Source organism: Callorhinus ursinus, unplaced genomic scaffold (genome assembly GCF_003265705.2).
Source record: "Callorhinus ursinus isolate GAN/ISIS: 27379988/994484 unplaced genomic scaffold, GSC_fseal_2.0 scaffold25, whole genome shotgun sequence".
Lineage (NCBI taxonomy): Eukaryota > Metazoa > Chordata > Mammalia > Carnivora > Otariidae > Callorhinus > Callorhinus ursinus.
Window position 1 is genome coordinate 11,205,572 of NW_027397087.1, and position 25,420 is coordinate 11,230,991.

Genomic DNA, 25,420 nt, shown 5'->3' on the forward strand with positions numbered 1-25,420 from the left:
TTCCCTTAAATAACAGGTTACAAAGAGAAAGATCCTGCCTGGAATGTATCCTTTTTCACTCTGGTTCATTTTTAGTTTTTGTTTGTGATTTACATAGTTGTTTGATTCATCTGCTTATAGTGCAATCCTGCCACAAAGTATTAAAGCACAAGATATCTATTATTCCTTCAACATCTGCATTTACTACATCCCTAGTAGGTCAACAGTTCTTGAATAAAAAAATAATAATAAATGGGTAGAACTCTCCTAAAAATGCAGATGTCTATAACTATAATGGTACTAGATGGGAAGTAGACAATGAGGGAAGAGAAAAAAGCAAATACGTTCATGTGCAGGGAATGTGGTTCAAGTCTTTGGATTTAAAAACAACTCCCGCAGAGAAGCTGGCTATAATGGAATGTCCAGAAAACTTCCTTTGTCCCCACAAAAGGACCTGAGAAGCCCAACCCAAACTTTTAAAAACTACAGTTATAAGATGCAATAAATGATAATCAAAGCAGTCAGAGGGAGAAGGATGAATGTGTCTTCCATTCAGCTAATTTATAGCATAGTCTCTTTAGCTACTGGTGGATCTGTAAAAACCACTGGAGTACCACATAAGTGCTTTGAAGGTTAGGGGTAGAAAAGTACTGAGCATATTACCTGTCTATATCAGTAACAGGACTTCATGGCTAGGAAAATTTTCTTAACAGTAAAATGACTCCAGGAAAGATCTCTCTTACCATCATTAAATGTGGAATAATAAAAAAAAAATTACTAGTAGATATAGTGAAAACAGAAAATTACAAGGCAGAGAACACAAAAGAATCAAGACGATGTTAATAGGTTCAATAGTATTCCATAAGGCTAGAAAACCTGTTAACATTGAAAGCCCTAGCAAAATATACTTAAAAAAACTTTGGGGGGGGGGGACGCCTGGGTGGCTCAGTTGGTTAAGTGTCTGCCTTCTGCTCATGTCATGATCTCGGGGTCCTGGGATCAAGCCCCATGTTGGGCTCCCTGCTCAGCAGGGAGTCTGCTCCTCCCACTCTCTCTGTTCCTACCCCTCCTCATGCTTTCTCTCTCAAATAAATAAAATTTTTTAAAAATCTTAAAAAAATTTTTTAAGTAATCTCTATACCCAACGTGGGGTTCGAACTCACAACCCCAAGACCAAGAGTCGCATGCTTCACCAACTGAGCCAGCCAGCTGCCTCTTGAATAATTTTTTAATCAAAATATCACTCTTGTTTATAAATCAGTTATTTATCATATGACCACATATTGAATCCTTTCTTTCCACATACCAAAGAATCCTACACTCAGCCTTTAAGCATTCTGCATTGCTTTGCCAATCTTGTAGCTGAGTATCTTGTTCCAGTCAATTTTGGTGTGAGTAACTGGAAGCTGCCTTGAATGTGGTGTATGATGCTATTTGACAGTTTTCACTAAATGTTCTCTGGGATTCATTTTCTGCATGCTCTATGATTTAATAAACTCCTTGGCAGTTTGGACTTCGCTTGAAACAGTTACTGAATCCTGCACATCTTCAGGACTAACCAAATGAACAGTGCCATCTTCATAATAATGAACCTGAATCTCAAGTACTCCGACCACCCGGGCTGTAGGTGGTGTGACGGTGAACTTCCACTCTGATCTCCAACAACCATTCCAGAAGTTTTTAGGCTAAAACTGGTGGTCTTCAATACATGCAGTGATGGTGTGTTGCCCATCTATAGTTTTAGCATAAACAGTACAGAAGCCATTGGAATGATGATCTTTCACACAGGCCCTTAAAGCACTGTCACAGGATTCTCTCCAAGACTTCAGATCCCTCCGCATTCTCTGGGTCACTTGCTTCTTTCCTAAGTGATCAAACTCAAAGGAAATTTTGTTTCTTGGATCTAAAAATCTGCTATTACTCAGATCACCATATTCTCTAAGACCTGACCTTCATAGGTGTGAACTGATCCATGTTATAATGGGCAAATGCATGTGCTGCCCCTTCCCTGAGAAGAATGTCATTATTAAGTAGTAGCTAGACATCGTTGAACACTTCATAAAATTCCCCTGGGGGTGCATGAGTGATGAATTTAATGGTTACACATACCTTCTCCTCTTCTGACCCTCGATCCTCAAAGTTGGCCATCTTGGGCTGCTCTTACTTGTTGCAATATTATTAAGCATAAAACAAGGACCAACGTCTTATTCTCAAAAAGGTCACAAAACTTATGAAGTGTTACCTGCAAACGTTAGTGATTCTACTTACTATTAGTCATTATTTACAGATATTAGTAGTAACTACCATTTTGCTGACCACCTATGCTTCATCTTAAGTATTGGCCTTGGTGTCTTATAAATGCTATCTCATTTATTATTTTCAACACCCCTGAGAGGTAATGTTGTAGCCCCTTTCCATAGATGAAGAAACTGAGGTTAAGAGGGATTAAAATAATTTGCCCAAGCTAATCTGGAAAGTAAATGGCAAAGTCAAAATCTGAAATTCAGCCTGTCTTGATTCCAAAACCATTCTTTTAAACATGCAGATGAAAGCAAGAAATGTGGGTTCCTGAATCCTCCATTTACCAGCTGCAAGCCCTAATAATGGGATTTCCATTTATCTCAGCATTGGCTCCACCTCCGGAATTCCATGAGAATGGTGGGAAATGTGGGTTTGACCCCAAGAGAACTGGTAAGCTATTTCCTGGCTGATTTCCCCACCCTTTAGGCCAAAGCAGTGCAGATAAGAATAGAATAGAATGAGGAGAAATCACTGACTGAACAGAAGTGAATAATGACCATACATTTGCTAATGGATCCCATTTACCACAAATCAAGTTTTCTAAAAATTCAAGCAGACATTGAAAAAAAAAATTGGAGCATTAAAAAAAAAGTTAGCAATGTAAGAAAAAAAGACAAAACTGCACCAAAATGAAAGAGAATGTTCTTAAGAAAGAAAATTTCTAATCCACAGTGTGAGAACACTACATTGATAGAAAAAAAGGAGGCTGTCATTTTCTCCATGGAACTAGAGTACAAGTTGATAAAACTTATCTGGAGGACGATTTATCAAAGCATTTAAGAATGTAAATCATGGGGCACCTGGGTGACTCAGTCGTTAAACATCTGACTCTTGGTTTTGGCTCAGGTCATGATCTCAGGGTTGTAAGATTAAGCCCGGAGTTAGGCTCCATGCGTAGCACAGTGTGCTTGAGATTATTCCCCCCTCCCGGGCCCCCAGCTAACACGCTCTCAAATAAATAAAATCTTTTTTAAAAATGTAAACTGTGTGTCTCTTTGATCTGGAAATTTAACATCTACACATTTACCCCAATAATTGTACACGTGAAATTATACACACACACACACACACACACACAGAATTTATAGCACATTACCAATAGTAAAAGTTGGAATGAATCCAAATGTCTAATGGTTAGGTAAATTATGGGATAGCCCATACAATGAAATTCTATGCTACCACAAATAAACCGTGTATCTATTAACAAGAGAGAGGTCTATATCACCAAGTGAAAAAAAAAGCAGATAATAAAACTGTATGTATAAGGAAAAACATACTTTATTACACTATCCCTCTAAAGCGAGGATGCACATGGCTTCCTGGTCCAAGAATAAAAGCTAGGTTTCTGGTTTATTACATAGGAAAGACAAATCTTGAAAAGAAGTGTTGGTAATGTAGCAAAAATGTGGAAGAGTTAGGCTGAAAAAAATTTTTTTAAAGATTTTATGTATTTGACAGAGAGACGGAGAGAGAGAGGGCACAAGCAGGGGGAGTGGCAGGTAGAAGGAGAAGCAGGCTTCCTGCTGAGCAGGGAGCCCCAAGTGAGACTCGATCCCAGGACCCTGGGATCATGACCTGAGCCAAAGGCAGACGCTTAACTGACTGAGCCACCCAGGCGCCCCTAGGCTAAAAATTTTTATAACAAGTCTCAATCCATAACTCAGCCATCACTAAATATCTCAGATAGTTGCAAGAGTGGGCAATGAAAGAGAATAAAATTCTCTTGAATTTAAAAGGTCATCTCTTCCTTCCACACTAAAAATACAAAGCACAGTACAGGATATGAACAATAAACACCCCACTTAGAATGAGAACATTTATAGATTCTTATAACTCCCTCAAGATTCCACAAAGTATATAAAATGTCATGACTGAGTTTCAGCAAGTCTGTCAGTCATCAGAAAGCACAACAATAATATGAAAGTGACTAAAAAGATAAAATGATAAATACCAATGTAGAAGCTTTTTCTACTTACTTCTTAAATACAAATGAGATGGAAAGTCATCAAGCTGATCAGGTACAGAAGATTTTGAGGATGGATTCAAAAGGTTTTCTTTGCTCTTCAAAAAGAAATCTACTGTGTCCAGCTGACGATTTTCTATCCCAGCCTGAAACAGTAGAAAATCAGAAAAAAATTACAATAGGTAAAATTTGGAATACAGATTTTTTCTTTTTTTAACTTTAGAACTTAATGCACCAAGACTGCAAGAGACAAAAGGCTACCTATCTTGCAGCAGTACCCTGGTTCTGGTGAGGATTCTGACAATGATTATGCAATTTGGGGCAAGTCTCCAACTTTTCTGAACAAAAATTTCTGCTTCAGTAAAAACAAGAAGTTAGATAGAAAACACTTCCAACTCTACTACCTGTAATTCTAATACTACTCAAAGCTAGGTACTTGGGAACCATCATCACAGGTTAGAGTCCATTTGAATTAAAATGTTAAAGCAGTATGATATAAAGTTCACTGAAAAAGCAGGCTAAAAACAGATTCCCATTTCTGACTGGGCATCTTGAGGAAGCTTTCCATATAGCACACTTAAAAATCAGACACATACACACACACACACCTTTAAAGGCTGGAAACAAACAAACAAAAATCCTCCCAGGATAAAAATGAGGAGGACAAAGACAAAATCAGAAAAGTAACAGCTCTAAAACCAACTGCTATTTGAAGGATTCTGCATCTTTTCTGATGGCCTAAAGCAGGGGTTAGAAAACTAAGGCCCATCAACCGAATTCAGCCTTTGCCTGTTTTTGCAAATAAAGTTTTATGGGAACACAGCCACACCCATTCCCCCATTCATTTCCATATTGCCAATGGCTACGATGGCACATCTGAGTAGTTGCAATAGAAACCTACCTGCAAACCCTAAAATACTTACTATCTGGCTCTTTACAGAAAAAGTTTACCACTCCTACCCTAAAGCACTGTGCCTATCTGGAGAGTTTGTTTAAATATAAATTGCTAAGCCCTACCACCAAGAGTTTCTGATTCAGAAAGTCTGGGGTAGGACTTAAAAATCTGCACTTGTAATAAATCTCCAGGTGATGGTGATGGTGATGCTGTTAGTCTGGGGACCACACTTTGAAGTTCTGGGTGTTAACAGACCAGGCAGGTTGAGGTGAGAGGTACTGGTGGAAGTTATACATGGAGGAAGAGAAGATAAACCTAGGGTCCACGCAAGGTGACACTGTCCAAAAACGGATAAACTGGAAATACCGGCCCCAAAGGGAGACCATAAAAAAAACTGCCTTTGCTCTGGTTGGTGGGAGGTAAAACTAAATTGTCTATGATTAAACAGCAAATATTCTTGTTCTTAGAAGTTACATGCCAAAGTACTTAAAGAGTAACTTTTAAATAGTTTGGCAAAAATAAAAGGTACACAGTCAAGACATATGTGGCAAAATGTTAACAGTTGGTGAATGGTGAAGGGTACCTGGATGGTGATTTTGCAAATTTTTCTGTAAATTTGAAAATTCTCAAAATAACATATTTGAAAACAATGACCAGGGCACCTGGGTGGCTCAGGTAGTTAAGCAGCTGCCTTCGGCTTAGGTCATGATCTCCAGGTCCCGGGATGGAGCCCCAGAGAGTCCAGAGTCAGGCTCCCTGCTCAGTGGGGAGTCTGCTTCTCCCTCTGCCCCTCCCCCTGCTCATGCTCTCACTCTCTCTCTCAAATAAATAAAATCTTTAAAAAGAAATAACATGATCAAAGAAATCCCCTCCAGTCTCAACTTACTTCTTCTGCCTCACCCCACTGCTCATTCTAATACAAATCTTTAAAAAAAAAAAAAAGAAAAAGACTAAATAGTAATTGCAGAAATAAAAAATAAAAATTGAAAGTAGATGCTCAAAGGATGTGTTTTTTTTATAAATTCCTTTAATTGCTGAGTAGTATTTTTCTTTCTAAGATTTTATTTATTTATTTGACAGAGAGAGCAAGGGAGCACAGTAGAGGGAACAGTAGAGGGAGAGGGAGAAGCAGGCTCCCCGCCAAGCAGGGAGCCTGATGTGGGGCTTGATCCCAGGACCCTGGGATCATGACCTGAGCCAAAGGCAGATGCTTAACCATCTGAGCCACCCAGGCACCCCAAAGGATGTGTTTAATAACAGATTAGACACAGCTGAAAAGAGAACTGGTGAGCTGGAAGAGAGATTTGAAGAAATTATCTACAATGTAACAAAGACTCATAGAGGTTAAGGGAAAATGAGGGAAGTATGTAAAGTCTAATTACTTCTGACTGAAGTACCACTGTGACTTCACACAACATGGGGGGAAAATACACATTCAATGTTCAAGCACACGTTAACAGTTGCAAAGATTGAGTACTTAGTAGGCTAGAAATGAAATCTCAACAAATTTTCAATAATTGGTATCTTTTTTCCAATATATATATATAAAAATATTTTGCCAATATTTTTCCACCAAAAACCATGACTCATCAGTGAGACATAAAATCACCTCAAACTGGAGAACACTAAAGACAAAAAGCTTGCAAAAGTAGCCTGAGGGGAAAACACTAAACCCTCAAAGAAATAACAGCTGATTTCTCAATGACAATGGAATTCAGAAGACAATAGAAAGTGATCATGAATGTTCTGAAAGAAACAACTGCCTACTTACAATTCCATACCTCCCAAAAATATCTTTCAAAAATGGCAGCAAAATAGACATTATTAGTTAGATAAAAAGTTCAGTGCCGGTCAGATCCTCACTCAAAGAGATTCTAAATGATACACTCTAGGCAGAGGGAAGGCCTAAAATGTGAGAAGAAACAAACAGCAAGGAAATGTATCATACCTGTGTAAAAAGAAATGAACCTAAATACATAATGCTATCTATTGTGGTTAAAAAAATAAAACACAACAGTAATTTAAGTAGGGGAAAAGTAAATAAAGTTAAAGCATTCAATGGGCCTATATTAACCAGAAGGGTAAAGTTATGAACTTTGGATTTGATAATGTAAATATGTATGTTTCCCAGAATATCCTCTAAAAGAACAAAAACTGAATATTTAGTATCCAAACTACCAGAGGTTACAGGAGCTCCTGGAGAGCTGATAATGTTTTATTTTTTTGACCTGGCTGGTGGTTATAAGAGCTTTTGCTTTGTAATTATTTGTTAAACTGTATGTATATTCTGTATACTTTTTTATACATGTTATATTTCACAATAAAAATAAAATTGATTAATGTGGTTTATTACAATAACAGATGAAAAAAGATGATTCATATGATTGTATCAACATGTTCAGAACAAGTATTCAATACAATTTCAATAGCCATTCATGATTAAAAATTCATAGCCAGGAAAAATCTTATAAAGACTCTTTCTTTCTTTCCTTTCTTTTCTTTCCTCTCCTTCTTTTCCTTTCCTTTCTTTTCTTTTGAGAACTAGAGAGGTGGGGGAGGGAGGGCAGAGGGAGTAGAGAGAATCTTAAGCAGACTCCTGGCTGAGCACAGAGCCCAGTGCAGGGCTTGATATCACGAACCTGAGATCAAGACCTGAGCTGAAATCAAGGGTCAGATGCTCAACCAACTGAGCCATCCAAGCGCCCCATAAAGATTTTCTTAATATACATGAGTGCATGTGCACAGACCCATACTTTAATAGGTAGATGTTACAGGTATTCTTTTTAAAATCAGGAATAAATAAGGATGCCCACTGTTACTTCTGAGTGATATTATGCTAGCGGTCCCAGCAGCAACATGAGGAAAAGAAGTAAAAAGAATAAGGATTTGAAGAAACAAAATTGTATTACTTTGATGTTACTGTACATTAAACATATAAAAACTTCAAGAAAATCTAACAAATTATTAGGATTAATAAAAAAATTTAGCAAATTTGCTGGATACAAAAATCAATGTATAGAAGTTAAATGTATTTCTTTATACTGGTAACAAACAAAATGTAACTTAAAAATATACCATTTATAATAGCAAAATCTAAGATAGTTTTTAAATATATATAAATGTATACTACATTTAAGCATATAATAAATATAAACACACATATATTTAAATATAAATACATATCCAAACTAAAAATAAAGCTGACAAAAGATGTTAAGCTCTTTATGAAAAAATTAAAAATTGTAATGTTTCATTGAAAAACATTAATGAAGGCATGAAAAAATGCAAAAAGAAACTTTGTTTATAGATAGGAATATTAAATATCCTAAAGATATCGATTCCTCCCAACTTGATATATAGATTTAATGTAATTCTAATAAAAATCTTAACAGTTTTTCATGAAACTTGACAAGCTGATTGGAACAGAGGGAAGAGGGTTAAGGGAGAGAGAATAATAAAGACATTCCTGAACAATAATCAAGTGAGGGATTTATAGACTGGCCCAGGACAAAGACCAATGGAACAGAATAGAGCCCAGAAACAAACTCATACATATATGGAAACCTGACACACAGAGATTTCAGATAGTAAAAGGAAGGACTTTAGAAAAAAAAAAAAGTTTCTGAGACAAATGGTTATCAAAAAGGGGGGGGGGGGGAATAGGTCGCTACTTCACACCATGCATAAATATAAGTTCCAAATGGAAAAGGACTTAAGTAAGAAAGTCACATTTTTAAAATTTAGGAAAAATATAAACATCTTTATGACTTTAAGGATATGAGAAATCACAAATTACATGCAAAAAGGAAAAGACTGATTAATGAAACTACACTAAAATTTAGAACTACATTAAAATCAAAGACCCCACAAAGAAAGTAAAAAAACAAGCCACACATTAGAATATATTCATTCCAGTTATAACAAAGGATTAGTATCTAGAATACATCCAACATACAAACTACAAACCAGTAAGAAAAACACAAACACCCCAAGAGAGAATAGGAAAAAGACATGAACAGTCACTTTACAAAAGAATCCAAATGTCATATATACATCAACCTTACCCAGAAGGAAAATGCAAATTAAAACCCATCATAATATCAGATTGGCAAAATTTTTAAAAATCTGGATATGCCAAGTGCTGGAAAAGACATCAATAATGAAAACTACCATGCATTGCTGTTAAGAGTATAAACTGATAAATCAACCCTGGAGAACTAGAGTATCATCTAGTACTGTGAAAGATGCACATGTCCTATGACCCAGCAATCCTATTACCACCACAGGGAAACTCTCGCACACGTGCTACTGTAGATGTGTACTGTTTACAGCAACACGGTTCATACAGCAAACAACTGGGGAAAAGCCTAAAGTTGGATAAAGATATATTTATACAATGGGGTATCATGTGTGAGTACAGTACATGTTTGTATTTCTGTGGTGTTGGTTGTGATCTCTTATATCCAATCCTCATTCAAGTCACACACATGCATGAGCACTGTGTAAGGGCACACTGTCGGCTCTATGGTCTGTAGTCACACTGCCTGGGTTCAAATCCTGACTGACTACCACCTGCTGTCCATGTATACCTGAATTAGATTTCCTAACCTGTCTGTTTTCCCTCATCAATAAAATGGGGTTAATAACAGTATTTCCCTATAGGGTTGATAAGATGAATGAAATAACACTTTATTATTACCATTAATATTTAAGAAAACCATACAGAAATAGGCATGATTACTTCTGGATAACAGATTTACAGGTGACAAATTTTTTTTCCCCAATTACTCAAATTTTCTACAATGATATTATGTAGTGTATAAAAGTAAGCTCTTCAACAAATGATGCTGGAAGAAATGAGTATCTGCCTGCAAAAGAATGAAACTGGATCCCTTGCTAATACCAGATACAAAAATTAATCAAAATGTATCATGGACCTAAATTTAATAGCTGAAACTATAAAACTCTTATAAATCTCCACACCTCAGTTTAGGCAATTGTTTCTAGACATGACACCAAAAGCACTAGAGATGAAAAAAAAAAAAAGTAAATTGACTTTATCAAAATTAAAAACCTTTGTGTTTCAAAGGACACCACTGAGAAAGTGAAAAGACAACCTGAAGAATACTAGAAAATATTTGAAAGTCATCAGAGTCTAGTACCTAGAATACATAAGGAACTCTTACAACACAACAACAGAGACAAAAAATTTAAAACTGGACAAAGATTTAAATAGATATTTCTCCAAAGACATATACAAATGGATAAGCACATGAAAACATGTTCAACATCATTAGTCATTAAGGAAATGCGAATCAGGGGCACCTGGGTGGCTCAGTCATTAAGCGTCTGCCTTAGGCTCAGGTCATGATCCCAGGGTCCTGGGATGGAGCCCTGCATCGGGCTCCCTGCTCAGCACGAAGCCTGCTTCTCCCTCTCCCACTCCCCCTGCTTGTGTTCCCTCTCTCGCTGTGTCTCTTTGTCAGATAAATAATAAAATCTTTAAAAAAAAAAAAAAAAGAAAAGAAAAGAAAATGCAAATCAAAACCACAATGAGGAGTCCCTGGCTGGCTCAGTCAGTAGAGCATGCGACTCTCAATCTTGGAGTTGTGGGTTCAAGCCCCACACTGAGCACAGAACTTACGAAAAAACAAACAAACCAAACACAAAAACAAACACACACACATACAAAACCCCCACAATGAGATACCATTTCAACTTCACAACTACAAGGATGGTTATAATAAAAAGGTCGACAATAACAAGTGTTGGTGAGGATGTGGTGCTCTTGGAGCCCTCACACACTGCTGGTGGGAATGTAAAATAGTGAAGCTTCTGTGAAAAACAAGTCTGTGGTTCTTCAAGAAGTTAAGTGACCCAGTAATTCCACTGCTAGGTGTATACCCAAGAGAAATGAAAACAATGGACACAAAACTTGTACACCACTGTTCACAGATTTATAATAACCAAAAAGTGGAAACAACCCAAATGTCCATCAACTGATGAATGGATAAACAAAATGTGGTACATCCCTATAATGGAGTATTACACAGCCATACAAAAAATGAAGTAATGATACATGCTACAACATCAATGACCCTTGAAAACATGCTAAGTGAAAGAAGCCAGTCACAAGAGGCTACATATTTTATACTTCCATTTATATGAAATGTCCAGAATTGGCAAATCCAGAGCCAGAAAGTATATTAGCATTTGGGACTTAGAGGCCACAAGAAATGTTAAATGACTGTTAATGAGTACAGAGTTTCTTTTTAGAGTAATGAAAATGTTCTGGAATTAGATAGTGGTGATAGCTGTACAAGCCTAAATACACTAAAAACCACTGGACTGTATACTTAGGTGGGTGAATTTTATGGTATGTGAATATTTAAAAAAAAGTTTTTTTTTTTTTTTAGATTTATTTGACAGAGAGAGACACAGCAAGAGAGGGAACACAAGCAGGGGGAGTGGGAGAGGGAGAAGCTTACCCGTGGAGCAGGGAGCCCAATGCGGGGCTCCATCCCAGGACCCTGGGATCATGACCTGAGCCGAAGGCAGACAACTAATGACTGAGCCACCCAGGCGCCCCTATTTTTTTTTTAAATATTTTATTTATTGATTTGAGAGCGAGAGAGCACAAGCACAGGGAGCTGCAGAGGGAGAGGGAAAAGCAGGCTCCCCACTGAGTGGAGAGCCGGGCACAGGGCTCAATCCAAGGACTCTGGGGTCATGACCTAAGCTGAAGGTAGAAGCTTAACCGACTAAGCCACCCAGGTGCCCCAAATTAATTTTAATAAAGTTGTCATTAAAAATACAGATTTGCACATAACATCATTAACTTTCAGTTTTTGACCTTTCAAGGGGCTATGTGGTATAGAGAAAAGTACCCTGTCTTTGATTCTAGCTTCAGCTCTTATTAGTAATGCTATGGGGCACTCACTCAACCATTCTGAGCCTAAGGTTTTTCATCTGTCAAATGAAATGAATAAAAAAACTATCCAACCCATCTCATGTGGTTATTTTAAGACAAAACTAGATAATGCATCTAAGAGTGTGCACTATAAAATGCTATACAAATTCAGGTTATGTTGCTTCTACAGCTGGAGATAAGAGTAAGGGGCACAGGTAGAAATAAAAGATCACTCTTGTTCATGCTTTCCATAACTCGTAAGTCTTACCAGCTTACTGCTGCCTCCATTCCTTGCAACTTCTTCTTTCTTAGTGTTCATTGTAATTTTATATCTTTTAAGGCCCAAAAGGGTAAACTGCAAAAGGGTAAACTAAGCACAATTCGGGTAATGAAATAACCAGAACTAAGCAAATGGATGGGTAAAGACTATGGTCCTTTTTGCTGCTAGGTTAAATTAATTCTCCCAAATCTTCAAAGAAGAGTATCTGACAGAAAATAATCAAGCGAAGTCATACAGACATTTAATTTTGTTACCTCCAGCGCATGTATGGGGATTGAGCACCTCTCCCAACCATTGAGATGGCAGAGAGAGTCCACAATGCTGGCACTTCCATGGATCATTAGTCTATTTAAAAATTCCTCCTGAGTCAATCCAAACAAAATCAGAGAGAGTCCATTTTCTGCAGGGAAAATAAAAGTTACCTTAAATAACTTATGAGGACTTAGGTTTTAGGATTATAACATGAATTAATTTCTAATTACTTAATACTCCAGTGCTGTAATTACAAATATATTTATTGGATACCAGGTACTACTATGACCATAGTTAATTTGATTTTTTAATGTTTTTAAAGAGGAGTTTTATTTTTTAAACACAGACCACAAGGTACATTCTAGTAAGAACAATGCATCCTATCAAACAGGACTAAATCTCACTTTTCTACTTTTTATTATCCTGCATAATCAATGCCTGGAATCTTAAACTATTTACAGAGATGTTACATTTCTGATTTACTAAGATAAAGCAAAGAGCATGCTCTTGACACAAAGAAATACATAATTATGCAAATTTGGGTATTAAAGAAGAGACACGTAGTTCCATCATATCATCCAATAGCTTTATAGGAGGTTACAGCATGAATGCTGAATGAATATATATCCGAAATACCAAACTTAAATGTCTACAGGGCCAAACAGGTGGTGAGACAAGCGCAAGAAAAACCTAACAAGAAAATGGCCCATCTAAAAGAACTGAAATTCAGCTCCAACCCATAAATTACTATGCAGGAATGCTGGCCTAGTGTTGTCAGATCTTACAGTTTTTCAATAACAGCAGGAAATCCTCTAACTTTATGTGTTTATAATAAATAAAGTCGTTTTTAAAAAGCTTAGATCATGCAAGCCAAACAAAATAGATCTGTGGTTCACTCATGGCCCATAAGCAGCCAGCTTGCAACTTTTGCTTGCACAGACGAGTCAAGTGAAGATTCCCTGGATTAAAACCAACCTTTATTACTCTTAAGACTTTCTCTTAGTATCTGAGCTGAGCATTTAGCAGAGCAAAATTAACCTTAATTAAAAATAAAATATATGAGACAACAGTACCAAGAGTAATACCAAATTTCCCCAGTGAAAGACTACCACTTAGAGGAGAGAGTAGGCACTAACATCCCCAGAGCAGAAATAAAATAGGTTTAACAAGCACACCTCTCAGCAATTCAACCTGATACAAGACATTCTCACCTGTCAAAACAAGGCACAGCTGCTGGTCTCCGCTAGTGTCTATAGGAATACACTTTCTGTCAAGGGAGAAACACTGCATACGCTGGGTCTCCATATCCCAAAGGACAATGGTGCAGCCCATCCTTTCCATTGTCCAAGTAAACAGTGCACTGAATCCTGTCACAGACATACAGGTAAGCTCAACATGTTCCTCTTGTTCACTAATGTTCATGATTTTCCATGATCTCCCTGGGTCACTGGTGTTGGCATGATCCTTCTGTGGAAACTTATAGTGGCTGTGCATTATGTGCTGTGGAATGAAGGCCCAGCCTGGCATACTGGTACTGTGGTTACCAGATTCAGGGGATTCCAAATGCAAAATATTCTGGAACCATGGAGCACAATAGGAAACCTCCAGTTTGGAGCTCTTTATTGTTTCATTCAATGATGATAGCTGGGCTTTCCACGACCTGGAAGATAGGGTAGAACTCACATCTGTTACAGTGAAAGGCACTAAATAAAACACTAATCAGGAAGAAGATGCATTTAAAAAAAAAAAGTGTCTACTTCTGTAAATCCCTTTAGAAAAAAGGTCCAAAAAAAAAAAAAAATGGAAATAAAGTAAATCCAAAAAGGGGGTTTCTGTACCTATCAACTTGAAAGGAAAACTTGGTCAGTTTCATGTTGTAGTCAGAATTAACAGGATCATCTTCATCTATCCCCTTAGGGCCTTCAATAGGAATGTCTTCTGGAGTTCTTTCACATAGTAGGTGTCCTGGGTGTTGCCTACATTTTAAAATGATAGCCATGGTCAACAATGATGATCAAATCCAAATCTGTGTTACTATTGCTCCTGTTAAAAATTGAGGGGAGGGGGTGTCACACAGAAGGAACAGTATAGACAGTAAGTTTCTGTGAACAGGACTCCTCATCTCCATTGCTTATAGCAGAATGACATATAAGAATCTGACCCATTTATAACTGTGTGGTAATGAATTGTTGGTAGTGTTCATTTCATGATACATACATATACTGAATCATTATATTATACACCTGAAACAAATATAATGTATGTCAATTATATCTCAATTAAGAAAAAAGAATTTGACACTTATGGGCAGTTAGCTTTACGAAGAGATAAGAGCACTTACTGTCTACTATATCACAGATGTGATAACTTTAAACTAGTGGCACCTGGGTGGCTTAGTCATTAAGTGTCTGCCTTCAGCTCAGGTCATGATCCCAGGGTCCTGGGATCGAGCCCCGCATCGGGCTCCCTGCTCAATGGAAAGCCTCCTTCTCCCTCTCCCACTGCCCCTGCTTGTATTCCCTCTCTCGCTGTCTCTTTCTCTGTCAAATAAATAAATAAAATCTTTAAAAAAAAAAAACCTAAAACAAACTTTAAGCCTTTCAACAACCCTATGAGGAAAATATACCCCCATTTTATAGATAAGGAAACAAAGGCTTAGAGGAACAGTGGGACTGGATTTGAACCAGGTCAATGTGACCGTAAGTCCAGGTTTTTAACTGCTCACAATGCTGTCACCACAAAGTAAGATTTAGGCTGAGACCAGGGGAATGCATAAGAACTAGAAAGACAAAATACAAGTGCAGGTGTACGTTTAAGAGTATATGCAGAAAGAGGGCTGTCACATTTAAGAAACACAAGGAAGGCAAAGGTGGCTAAAGCATAGGGAATGAGAAGCAAGGGGGTGTGAGATGAGGCTGGAGAGCCTGGCAGGAGACAGACGGTGCAGGGCTTTATGGGCTATTAAGGATTTAGTTTCATCTTGGTGGGGGGAAGCTAAATAAAGGTTTTAAGTAGAAAAGCAATTATGATCAGATACAGAAGAGTAGCTGGGGGAGAAAGAGAGGCATTTAAACACCCTGAGCACTTCAATTATTATTAACCCTTTCAACAATTTGAAGGTAGTATGTTAACATACATCTATCAAGGAGATGACCTAAAGAAGTCAGAGAAGGCAGGGTGACAGTGAGAGAAGAGGACGCGCGAAGACGGTCGTTCCCCATCCCCCCAAAGGAAAGGTGGATACTCTGTCCCCAGACTTTTCTGGCTATTTCTCTGATAAGCTATCCGTTTTAACAACATCACTCTGGCTATTGTACAGAGCATGACGCTGAGAGGGTTAAGAGCAGACATCAGGAGACCAATTAGGAGCTGTTACCTTACCTTAGTTCAGATAGTGATGACAGTGGCATGGATGAGAGTGATAACAGAGGACTTAAGTGGACAGATTCAAGAAACATTTAGGATGCAGAGTGACTAGGACCTGGTGATTCACTACATATGGATCTAAATAAAAGAGGTTTGAGATATAAAAAAGAAAGGAAATGGAAGAGTCCTTAGAAAGAAGGAAGAAATAGGATCCAGAGCACAGAGGGATGGGCCTTCATAGAAGGAGGGGAATCCACTGAAATACAAGGGAAGATGAGGAGATAGGTACAGGAAAGTGAGTTTGCGACTTAATGTGAGAAACTGAGGGAGCTCTGGTTAGACCGATTCTACTTCCTTTATAAAGTAGGGGGCATAGTCACCCATGAAGATTTGGGGGTAAAGAGAAGAGTAGAGACCTAAGGAAAATAGAGGTTTAAAAACATTGTTGTAAAGAAAGGGCTCATGAAAAATCATAAAATTTCCAGTTAATACTCAGAGACCAGTTGAAGGTAGCGAAAGTCAACTTATAGTGCTATCAATTTTCCTTTGTGGTTTTCTCACAAGGGCCTGGTTGCTTGCATGCAGGGACAGAGAAGGCAGAGTGAGGGAAAAAAAAAAAAAAGATTTTGTCAGACCAAGTGCTACCATAGGGCAGGAGCAAGAGTTTAGGGTGCGTGCAAAAAAGGGACTGAAATGAGGGTCAGAATTCATGCTGGAAAGGGAGGGATGTCAAGACAAGAGGGGGCTAGAGAGTGGAAGGTCAACTGACTGGAAATTCCAATGATGTCAGACAACAACAAGAGTGGGGGTACTTGAGTAAGTGACGTGGAAGGTTTGGGAAGTTGTGGTGAGATGTGTAGAATAGCGATGTGGGGGCAGAACAGTTTCAATGACAAAACCAGGGTAAGAGTATGGGAGCGGTCAGCTGAAGTAAACTAGTAGAAAAAGTCAGTGACAATGAACTGAAAGAACAAACCTAAGTTTAGGTTCTCAAGGAGCTTACAAACTCTGTAGGAAACATGAAAAAATGAGAGAACACAAAGCTATACAATTAAGTACCAAACTGTAATTCAAAGCAAAAGTGCTATAGAAGTTCAAAGAGAAATATAAAATGAGTATAAAATTACAAGTGGAAGGGGTTTTAGTAAGAAAAGGCCTCATGAGAGAGGTAGATCTTAAAGGATAAAATGAAAAGGAGAGACTAACATTCTGTATCAGGGGGAAAAAAGAGCTAGAACCAGGAGTGAAGAAAGAGAAACACACTTTTAAACTTCAGAGCACACTTAGAAAATAAAATATGCAGTCAACTCCCGAGAAATCATATTAAAGAGCATTCATGTAAATATAGAGATTACTCTTTTAGTTGGGCAGGACAGATCCCTAAATTTATTGTGACTAAAACACTAGCTTTGACTGATGTTAAAGTAGCTGAGTTTAATGCAATTTGTTCAAAGGAATGTGCCTAATGCTCTCTTCAGAGCTCTCTTGAAGTGTTACCAAAATATCCAAAGGAATGGAACCCTACACTCAAGGATCAGGGAGGCTGAGTAGGCTTCCTCCCTCCTCACCTATCAAATTATTTTCCAAGGTAGATGATTAGGAGATAACTCTGTATACACAGGGTATGTTTTAGTTGGTAAAAAATGGTCTACTGATAAACAAGCACATGATCTCAGAATGTGCTGATCATCCCTGCTTAAAGTTTTTTTCTTTAAAGCATTAAAGATTAAAAAAAAAAAGCATTAAGCCACTTAAAAAAAAAATTACAGTGGTAAGAAATTCTGGTAGGTATGTGAAGATGAATTTGTCATCTCTTATGATCCAAACAATACGCAATAAAAGCCATCAAAGTGCATTACCAACTACTCAAGGATTTGTTTATCTCATTCATATCACGTTAGGACCAGAAATCCTAATGGTTTTGAATGGCCCTAACTACTGAAAGTCATAAATGTGGACTAGCCTACTTTTAGATAGGCTGCAATGTGCAGGCTGGGGTGTGTACTTATATCGCTCATATCATACCTCTCTCAAACATTTTAAAATCAGAAGTCACTAGATTATCTAAATCAAAAACACAAAGAAGCATTCAATCTTTACTAATATAGATAGCCACAAGTGTGGGTCCTTCAAGGGAAACACCTGAGGAAATCCTCAGCTGGACAAAGCTAGCTTAGTATCTTATCAAAGTCCTTCAAGAGAAAAGTAATCCCTGAGGCTGCCAGAACCCCAAGTCACATAAGAAGCAATTCTAACACAGGGTAAATCCCTTTTTCTTCTACTCTAATAAAGCGCAAAAAGTGGGTAAATAATGTATTAATAGCCACCTGTGCTATTATGCATTATGTACTTGATTATTTTCAAAACTCAACATGAGGGGCGCCTGGGTGGCTCAGTTGTTAAGCATCTGCCTTCGGCTCAGTTCATGATCCCAGGGTCCTGGGATCGAGCCCTGCATTGGGCTCCCTGCTCAGCGGGAAGCCTGCTTCTCCCTCTCCCACTCCCCCTGCTTGTGTTCCCCTCTCTCGCTGTGTCACTCTCTGTCAAATAAATAAAATCTTTAAAAATAAATAAAACGTGATAATATAATCCATAGATAACATATACAAATCAAAATCACAACTTCAATATACATTAATAAAAAGATAGCCAATGGTCATTTGCACAATTTTACAGTAACAACCTCACTAGGTAGTAGCTAAAACACGATCTAGCTGCATAGAGAAATAAAACTGGTTTAAAAAAAAGCTAACAAGTACATTTTTCATCTTACAGTTTTAATTATTTACCTAGAATTGGAGACTGCAGTAATTTACATACCTGAAATACAAATCGAAGTTAAGAGCGATTGCAGAGTTGGAGGAGCTGACAACCACTACAACATCTAGGTCTTGAGACACTTTCAGTGAAGTAAAGGAAGAAATCTTGGCTGGCTCCTGTCGCTGCTCATTACACCTATCTTCCTGGGCAAGTGCTAAATCCACATGAGCTACATGTGTACCGTCCACTGTGTCAAAGATGTCTTTGAGTTAGAGTTAAAGAAAATGCCAGTCTTAAGTATGCCTCACTACTTCAAGCACAGGATGGGAGGGACCTTATAAACTTCATGGCTGCAAACTTGCAGGGATAGTAACAAAAGGAATAGCGGACACCGAGGCAGCCTTCATCACAGTAATCAGAGGACCATGAAGCTGGTGGCCCAATAAACCTGACAGAGAGCTCATTCAGCAATACTTGCTGAAAATCCATTCATTCGGTGCCGGGCCTTGAATGATACCTTGCTAATATTTTCCGCTAGTGTTCTACAACAGTGCTGTCCAAGAGAAATAGAATGTAAACCATATTTGTCATTTTAATTGTCTAGTAGCCTGATTAAATAAGTAAACAAACCAGTAAACCTAATTTTAGTAATACATTTTATTTAACCCTATATATCCAAAATATTACCATCTCAACATGTAATTGATATGAAAAATTGAGATATTTTACAACCTTTTTTTCATATAAATGTTCAATATTTGGTATTTTACGCTTGTAGCAAATCTCAGTTTAGACACTAAATATTCACTGGAAATACCTGATCTGTATTTAAACTTTGTAAAATTCTCATTTGAGAACTTAAATATACTTAAAAGTTCTCCAATAATTGAAGCAAGTATCAGCTTTTCAATTTGTAATTAAGTAAAATTGAGAATTCCATTCCTCAATCACTGTAGCCAACTTCAAGTGCTCAACAGCCATAGAAGCCTAGTGCCTACCACAGCACTGTTCTATAACCTAGCAACAAAGATGAAGTTAATGCAACATTTTATGACATTTTTACAAAAGAAATTTTAATTAAGGCTATTTTATATCTAAAGTAGAAAAACCATCCCTTGAATTCAGAAATAGAAGTTCCAAAATCACGTAAGGGGTCATTTTCCAAGTCTTTAGAACAATTTTGCTAATGATCTATGGATCTGCTAGAGACAAAAAAACTGTATTTCCAAAACCAAATTTAAAATGGTTAAGCAAATCCTATGATTCACTAATATGATGCAATCATTAGAGATAGGTGGATTACATTTATACATGAACATATCACATTATAAGCAGTCCTTGAAATCCTTTCTGGAGCAAGCACATAGGAGATATTTAACAAGAATGTTTTGAATAAATGGGTAAAACAGAGCATAATTTAGAAAGAACACAAGCTGGATGATTATAGGACTATGAAAAAACATGTACATGTTAGAAAATATTTCAATAGAATATAAAGCAACATTGGTGAGTATGTTAAGTTCATGAAGATCTTTTTCCCTGGAAAGTTTTACTGAAAAACTAACCATTTCTACCTATATACCAGTCCCTAAAACTAAAAGCCTAAAAAAAGGCTCATCCTTCTAGGTAGTCTCCTCCCCTACATATCCCCATCTTTGTTGCCAAGGATACAGATCCAGCCTAAACTACTCAAAACAAAAAGAATTCCTCTGCAGAGCTGTGTGTCAATAATCCTGTCCGCTGCCTGCGCAGGCAAGGGTAACGTGAAACAGCTGAGTACTCTGATCTCAGCATCTCTTTCAGGAAATACAAGGTGTAGGACAATACATTTGTTGATGAACAATAGTGATTTGTTATTGTGAAATGACAGAATTCTCAAAGATAATAAGGAAGCACCTAGGAAAGAAAAGATTATTTCAAACTCACTGGTCACAATTTTACAGTTGATAACTTTGATTTTGTAAACATAACACAAGCAGGTGAAACAAGAAACACCACTTTGTCCCACTCTAGGCAGTTATTGCTCAAACCCACCTAAGGAAGTGATTACTGGTAGGTAGGTAAGAGGATGAATAAAGATAGCCTACAATGTCTTTTTTCATTCTGTTTATGGCCAGAGTCTGATAGCACACCAGAAGATTCGAGGAGGAAAAAAAAACAACCCTACTTATCCTGGGAACCCCACAAGAACAATCAGATTTTTTTAAAAGAAAAAGATGGGGAAAAAAAAAAAAGGCGGGTGCCTGGTGGGCTCAGTTGGATGAGCATGCGACTCTTGATCTTGGGGTTGTGAGTTTGAGCCCCACTATGGGTGTAGAGATTACTTAAAAATAAAAAATCTGAAAAAGAAAAAAAAATGAACCTTAAAATCAAGGGTGTCAAGTATGCTACTGCCTTAAATAGAGAAGCCTGAGTACTTTGATTTCTGTTTCCCCGCAGCCCTCAGCATGGGTAACCAGTCTAGATCAGCACTATCCAATAGAAATATTGTCAGCCACAAACACAAACACAATGAAGTTTTAAATTTTCTAGTAGCTGCACTGAGAAAAGAAACAGGTGAAACTAATTTTTACATATTATTTACCCTATTACATCCAAAATATCATTTCAACATGTAATTAATACAAAAACAATTAACGAGATTTTTTTTATACTAAGCCTTCAAAATCTAGTATGTATTTGACGCTTAGAGGACATCTTAATTCGCATTAACCACATTTCAAATGCTCAACAGCCCCATGTGACTAGTGGCTACTGTATTGGACAAGGCAAATTTCCCTCCCTGATTTCATCTCTATAAGATCTTTTCCTGGAATATATAAGATTACATAGTAACGTCACAGACTTAAACATGCTGAAAGACCACCTGTAAATACTTACTGATATTTTGATCTTCAATGAGCTTTTGCAATGTCTCCTCGCTACAGCTATACAAAATGGTTGCATCACATCTTCCATCTTTCAAATTAAATTCATAGATAAACAGTTCATAATTTTCACTAAGAGCAAGCAGTTTGGGCTTGTCTGTTGGTGAGCTGCTGTTACAAGAATCCTCCCATACAAAGCTAAGGAAAAAGCGTAGATTATTATATTCTATTATCCACAATGTTTACCCACAACAGTGAGGTCGGAAGGGCAGAAGGAGTAAAAAACAATTCTTTAGGCCACATGGTAGTAGCATTAATCCCACAACCCAATTTAAGGGAATGTAAATTGCTCTGGGACGTACCCCCTCATTCCCCCAAGCCCCCTTTAAGCCAACAATATAGGAGTGAGGGATGAAAAGAGAGCATGGAGCAATAAATGATGGCTGCGTTTATTCCTTCATCTTAAATCCTGATGAAACGTTTAAAGGAATGGTCATAAGTTTCAACAACCAAATATGTATATTATTTACAAGAGGTGGTACTCACAATTAACAAAATAGGTTTTCCTAACTTAAATGCTTTCAATGACTTTTAAAAAGTGACTATTTGTATTTATAGACTATGAAGACTCCAAGATGCTATATTATGGAATAGTTCTATCCAACAGAACTCTTCATGATGATGGAAGTGCTCTATACATATGCGCTAATATAGTAACCAACAGCCACATGTGGCTACTGAACACCTGAAATGTGAATAGTGCAACTGAGGAAAAATGCAAAATTTATTAAGTCACATGTTGGTAATGGCTACCGTGCTGGACAGCTCACTTACAAAATTATTAAAGCAGTATAATGTCGACACACCAACAATGGCTAAGAATGGTGGAAAGAGACTAAAGAATGATGCTATAGCTTCAAATTAAATTACATTTAAAAAATTTTTAAAAGGGGGGCACCTGGGTGGCTCAATTGGTTAAGTGATCAATTCTTGATTTCAGCCCAGGTCATGATCTCAGGGTCATGGGATTGGGCTCCTTACTAAGAGGAGTCTGCTTGAAATTTCTCTCCCTTTCCCTCTGCCCTTCCCCCCCCACACACGTGCCCACATGCAAGCACTGTCTTCTCTAAAACAAATCTTTAAAAATTTAAAAATTAAAAAAAAGTGAAAGGGCCCAATTCTGAAAACAATACAATGGAATGAGAGGAGTCTACCATGCTGATAAAGTTTCATCTTTAAAAAAAGCTGTTTTCTACAGAATAAATTTTATATCTAAAAAAATCAGACTTGGTGCTCTAATGTACTTAAAGAAAAAGACTGACATACTTTATATTTCTATCTTTATACCTAAACTGATGATTTTTCATGAACATCCAATTCCTGTTTACAGTGAACATCTGGAAAACAATCTGAATGTCGATTATGGAAAAGATTAAACACATTAAGGCATATTTAAAAGGCAGAATACAGTTACACCATTGACATCATTAGCATATGGACCATAACATAAAAAAACAGGAATTTTCAAAAATAACTATAGAATGTACAGTTGATTCCAACATATATAAAAAGAACTGTTTACTTTGAGATAAGTAAACCCTGAATACTGTAAATTTGTCCTTATTTTTACCCCATGAAGTACTTGAATTTAAATCCAATTCAAATAGAAAGTCCTTCTTGACCCTCCTTCAATCTACTAATTTCATGCAGTAGCTTATGGATGCCCTCATTACTTCATGTGTGTGTCTTCTTTTAAATTCTCAAACACTTAAAGAGTTCTCCTTTTCTCTGCCTCATTCCTTTCTTTTCAGGACTGTGTCCACAGGTACTTAACACGGTAATAAACCGGAACACAGGAATAAACTGATTTCCGCTATGGAGAGATTCTTCCTCCTAGCATCTAGAGATCAGAAGTAAAAGAATACAAACGCCCAATCAATTAAAGCACTGGCTTATTTAACAAACAAATCTCTATTGTCAGGCACTGTTACAGAACCTGGCGATTCCAAGCTAAAACACATCTTAACTAAATGTTTTAGGAGATGGTTTCTAAACGTTTTCTATTAAAAAGAGCCCAGGGGTGCTGGCTGGCTCAGTTGGGAGAGCAAACCCCTCTTTACCTTCGGGTTGTGAGTTGAGCCCCATGTTGGGTGTAGAGATTACTTAAATAAATAAAACTTTAAGAGAGAGACAGAGCCCAAAGACTCAGAGGGCACTCTCAAACTTCATGACATAAACTCCAACCCCTGGACGGAGAGTTACAGAAGTGGAAAGTTAATACATGATTATAATTGTTTTTTTCTGTCTTCCCAAATCCTGCAAGCTCCACATATGTCTTACTAAACTTTTTAGAGACTGCTCCTATGTAACAGTTCGCGTGTAATAAATATTCGTTGAGTGAATAAATGAGTGGGCAAACTAGAATCTATCCTTGAAGAAGGCGGCGGGGGCAGCGCGCGCGGGGGGCGGGGAGGGGGAGGAAGTCGCTGTTTCAGGCACAAGAAAAAGGTATCAGGATGATTCAAATTAGAGATGATCCCCAGCTGCTAACTTTAAGGGATTTAACTGAAAGAAGAAAATGGGCAAGGTGCACAGCACAGTAACGATTAATTAACTTATGTTGAATTAATGAAAGAACCCCTACGTTGGGACCTGCTCCGGGTTCGCTGTGGCCCGCAGAGGAGTTGGAGGCCTTTTCCGCGCCCCGGGAACGGGGAAGAGAGGGTGGGGCTGCAAAGCGAGGAAAAGGTTCCGAGAGGGCACCCGGATCGTCTCTGAGGTGTTTCCCGCGGCTGTCATTCCTCTCCCGCCACCTCCACGCCTGAAGGAGAGCATTGGGGCCAGCCGAGCTAAGGCTCGGGACTCCTCTGACACTGCCCAGCCCTCCCGCAGCACTTACTGCCGAAAGGGGCCAGTGAGGCAGCAGGTACCCCCGCTCCGGCCGCCTGGCGCCAAGGAAAGCACTTGCAGGCTGCCTGCAGCTGTTAGGCTCCCCACAACCTCCTGCTCTCTGTGCAACTGCGCCCGGGATCCCAGCCGCCCCGTTGCCTCCACAGGGACCGGCACCAACAGCATAGGTAGAACCCGCTCCATGTCTTTAGCGCTGCGGGTGCCGCGGCCAGCAGCTCCTCCCGCGGCCTTTTCTGCAGCCATTTTGATTCGGCCATTTCTTCCGGTCACCTGAGCGCAGCTGCGCTGTGGGCATGCGCGGTGGAGCCCACCCTGTCGCCGCCTCGTGACTCTCCCCGGGACAGCTGAGCTGTCTCGCCCGATTGCGTTCCTGGTCTGTGGATGCTGGTGTCAGTTGCTCCAGCAAAGCTACATCTGCCTTTGCTTCAAGCCTTTTTACTTAACTACTTTGAAAGAGTTAAGGGCCAAATTTAGCGGCCTCAGGCACGGTGTAGCAGTTTTACTCACTCCCTAGCATTACCCTCTGCTTTCTTAGTCTAAATGCTTCCGCTCTATTGGAACCGGTTCCTGCCTCTCTCTTTTTGCTTTTCCTAGTGTGCTGTTATTTTCGTTTACAGGTCCACATGGTACCATGTCTTTGGTAGTGTGGACCGATCCATCATACAAGGTTGACCTGAATGTTGAAGTCAAATAATATCCCTTGTAAAGGGCAGGGAAACAGGGTAGTTAAGGGGTGGTATGGGTAGAGTTCCCGTTTCATTACTAGGCTTCTCAAGGAATTATGATCCAAGGTCTTAAGCAGAGCTGGAGAGGAGCAGAGGGGGTGGGGAAAGAAGAGGAGTGGAGGAGGAATTTAGGCAGTTCTCCTAATAAACATCAGTATCTTTCTTAACACATTCTTTTCCACAATCAGCTGGGGTCACACAGGTGACCAACA

General features: G+C 38.3%; 1 protein-coding gene and 1 pseudogene across 7 annotated transcripts in view; both read right to left on the minus strand.

Moving 5' to 3' along the window:
* SPG11 (SPG11 vesicle trafficking associated, spatacsin) overlaps nt 1–24,740 on the minus strand; it is a 79,765-nt gene extending 55,025 nt beyond the window's left edge. For 5 of the 7 annotated variants that reach the window (XR_012373607.1, XR_012373608.1, XM_025883913.2 and 2 more), the window contains exons 1-8: nt 24,473–24,740; nt 21,587–21,771; nt 20,378–20,602; nt 18,767–18,968; nt 14,419–14,556; nt 13,792–14,240; nt 12,583–12,728; nt 4,257–4,389 (exon numbers count right to left, since the gene is read on the minus strand). Coding sequence is in view for 5 of the 7 variants with exons in the window: in XM_025883913.2 (XP_025739698.1) it covers nt 4,257–4,389; nt 12,583–12,728; nt 13,792–14,240; nt 14,419–14,556; nt 18,767–18,968; nt 20,378–20,602; nt 21,587–21,771; nt 24,473–24,726 (1,732 nt within the window). In the remaining 2 variants the exon portion in view is untranslated. Of the gene's footprint in view, nt 1–4,256; nt 4,390–12,582; nt 12,729–13,791; nt 14,241–14,418; nt 14,557–18,766; nt 18,969–20,377; nt 20,603–21,586; nt 23,474–24,472 lie in introns of all 7 variants that reach the window. The other 2 variants (XM_025883914.2, XM_073876929.1) reach the window with 2 other exon arrangements.
* Nucleotides 1,131–2,215, minus strand: LOC112833015 (F-actin-capping protein subunit alpha-1-like; annotated as a pseudogene).
* Nucleotides 24,741–25,420: the final 680 nt, after the last annotated feature.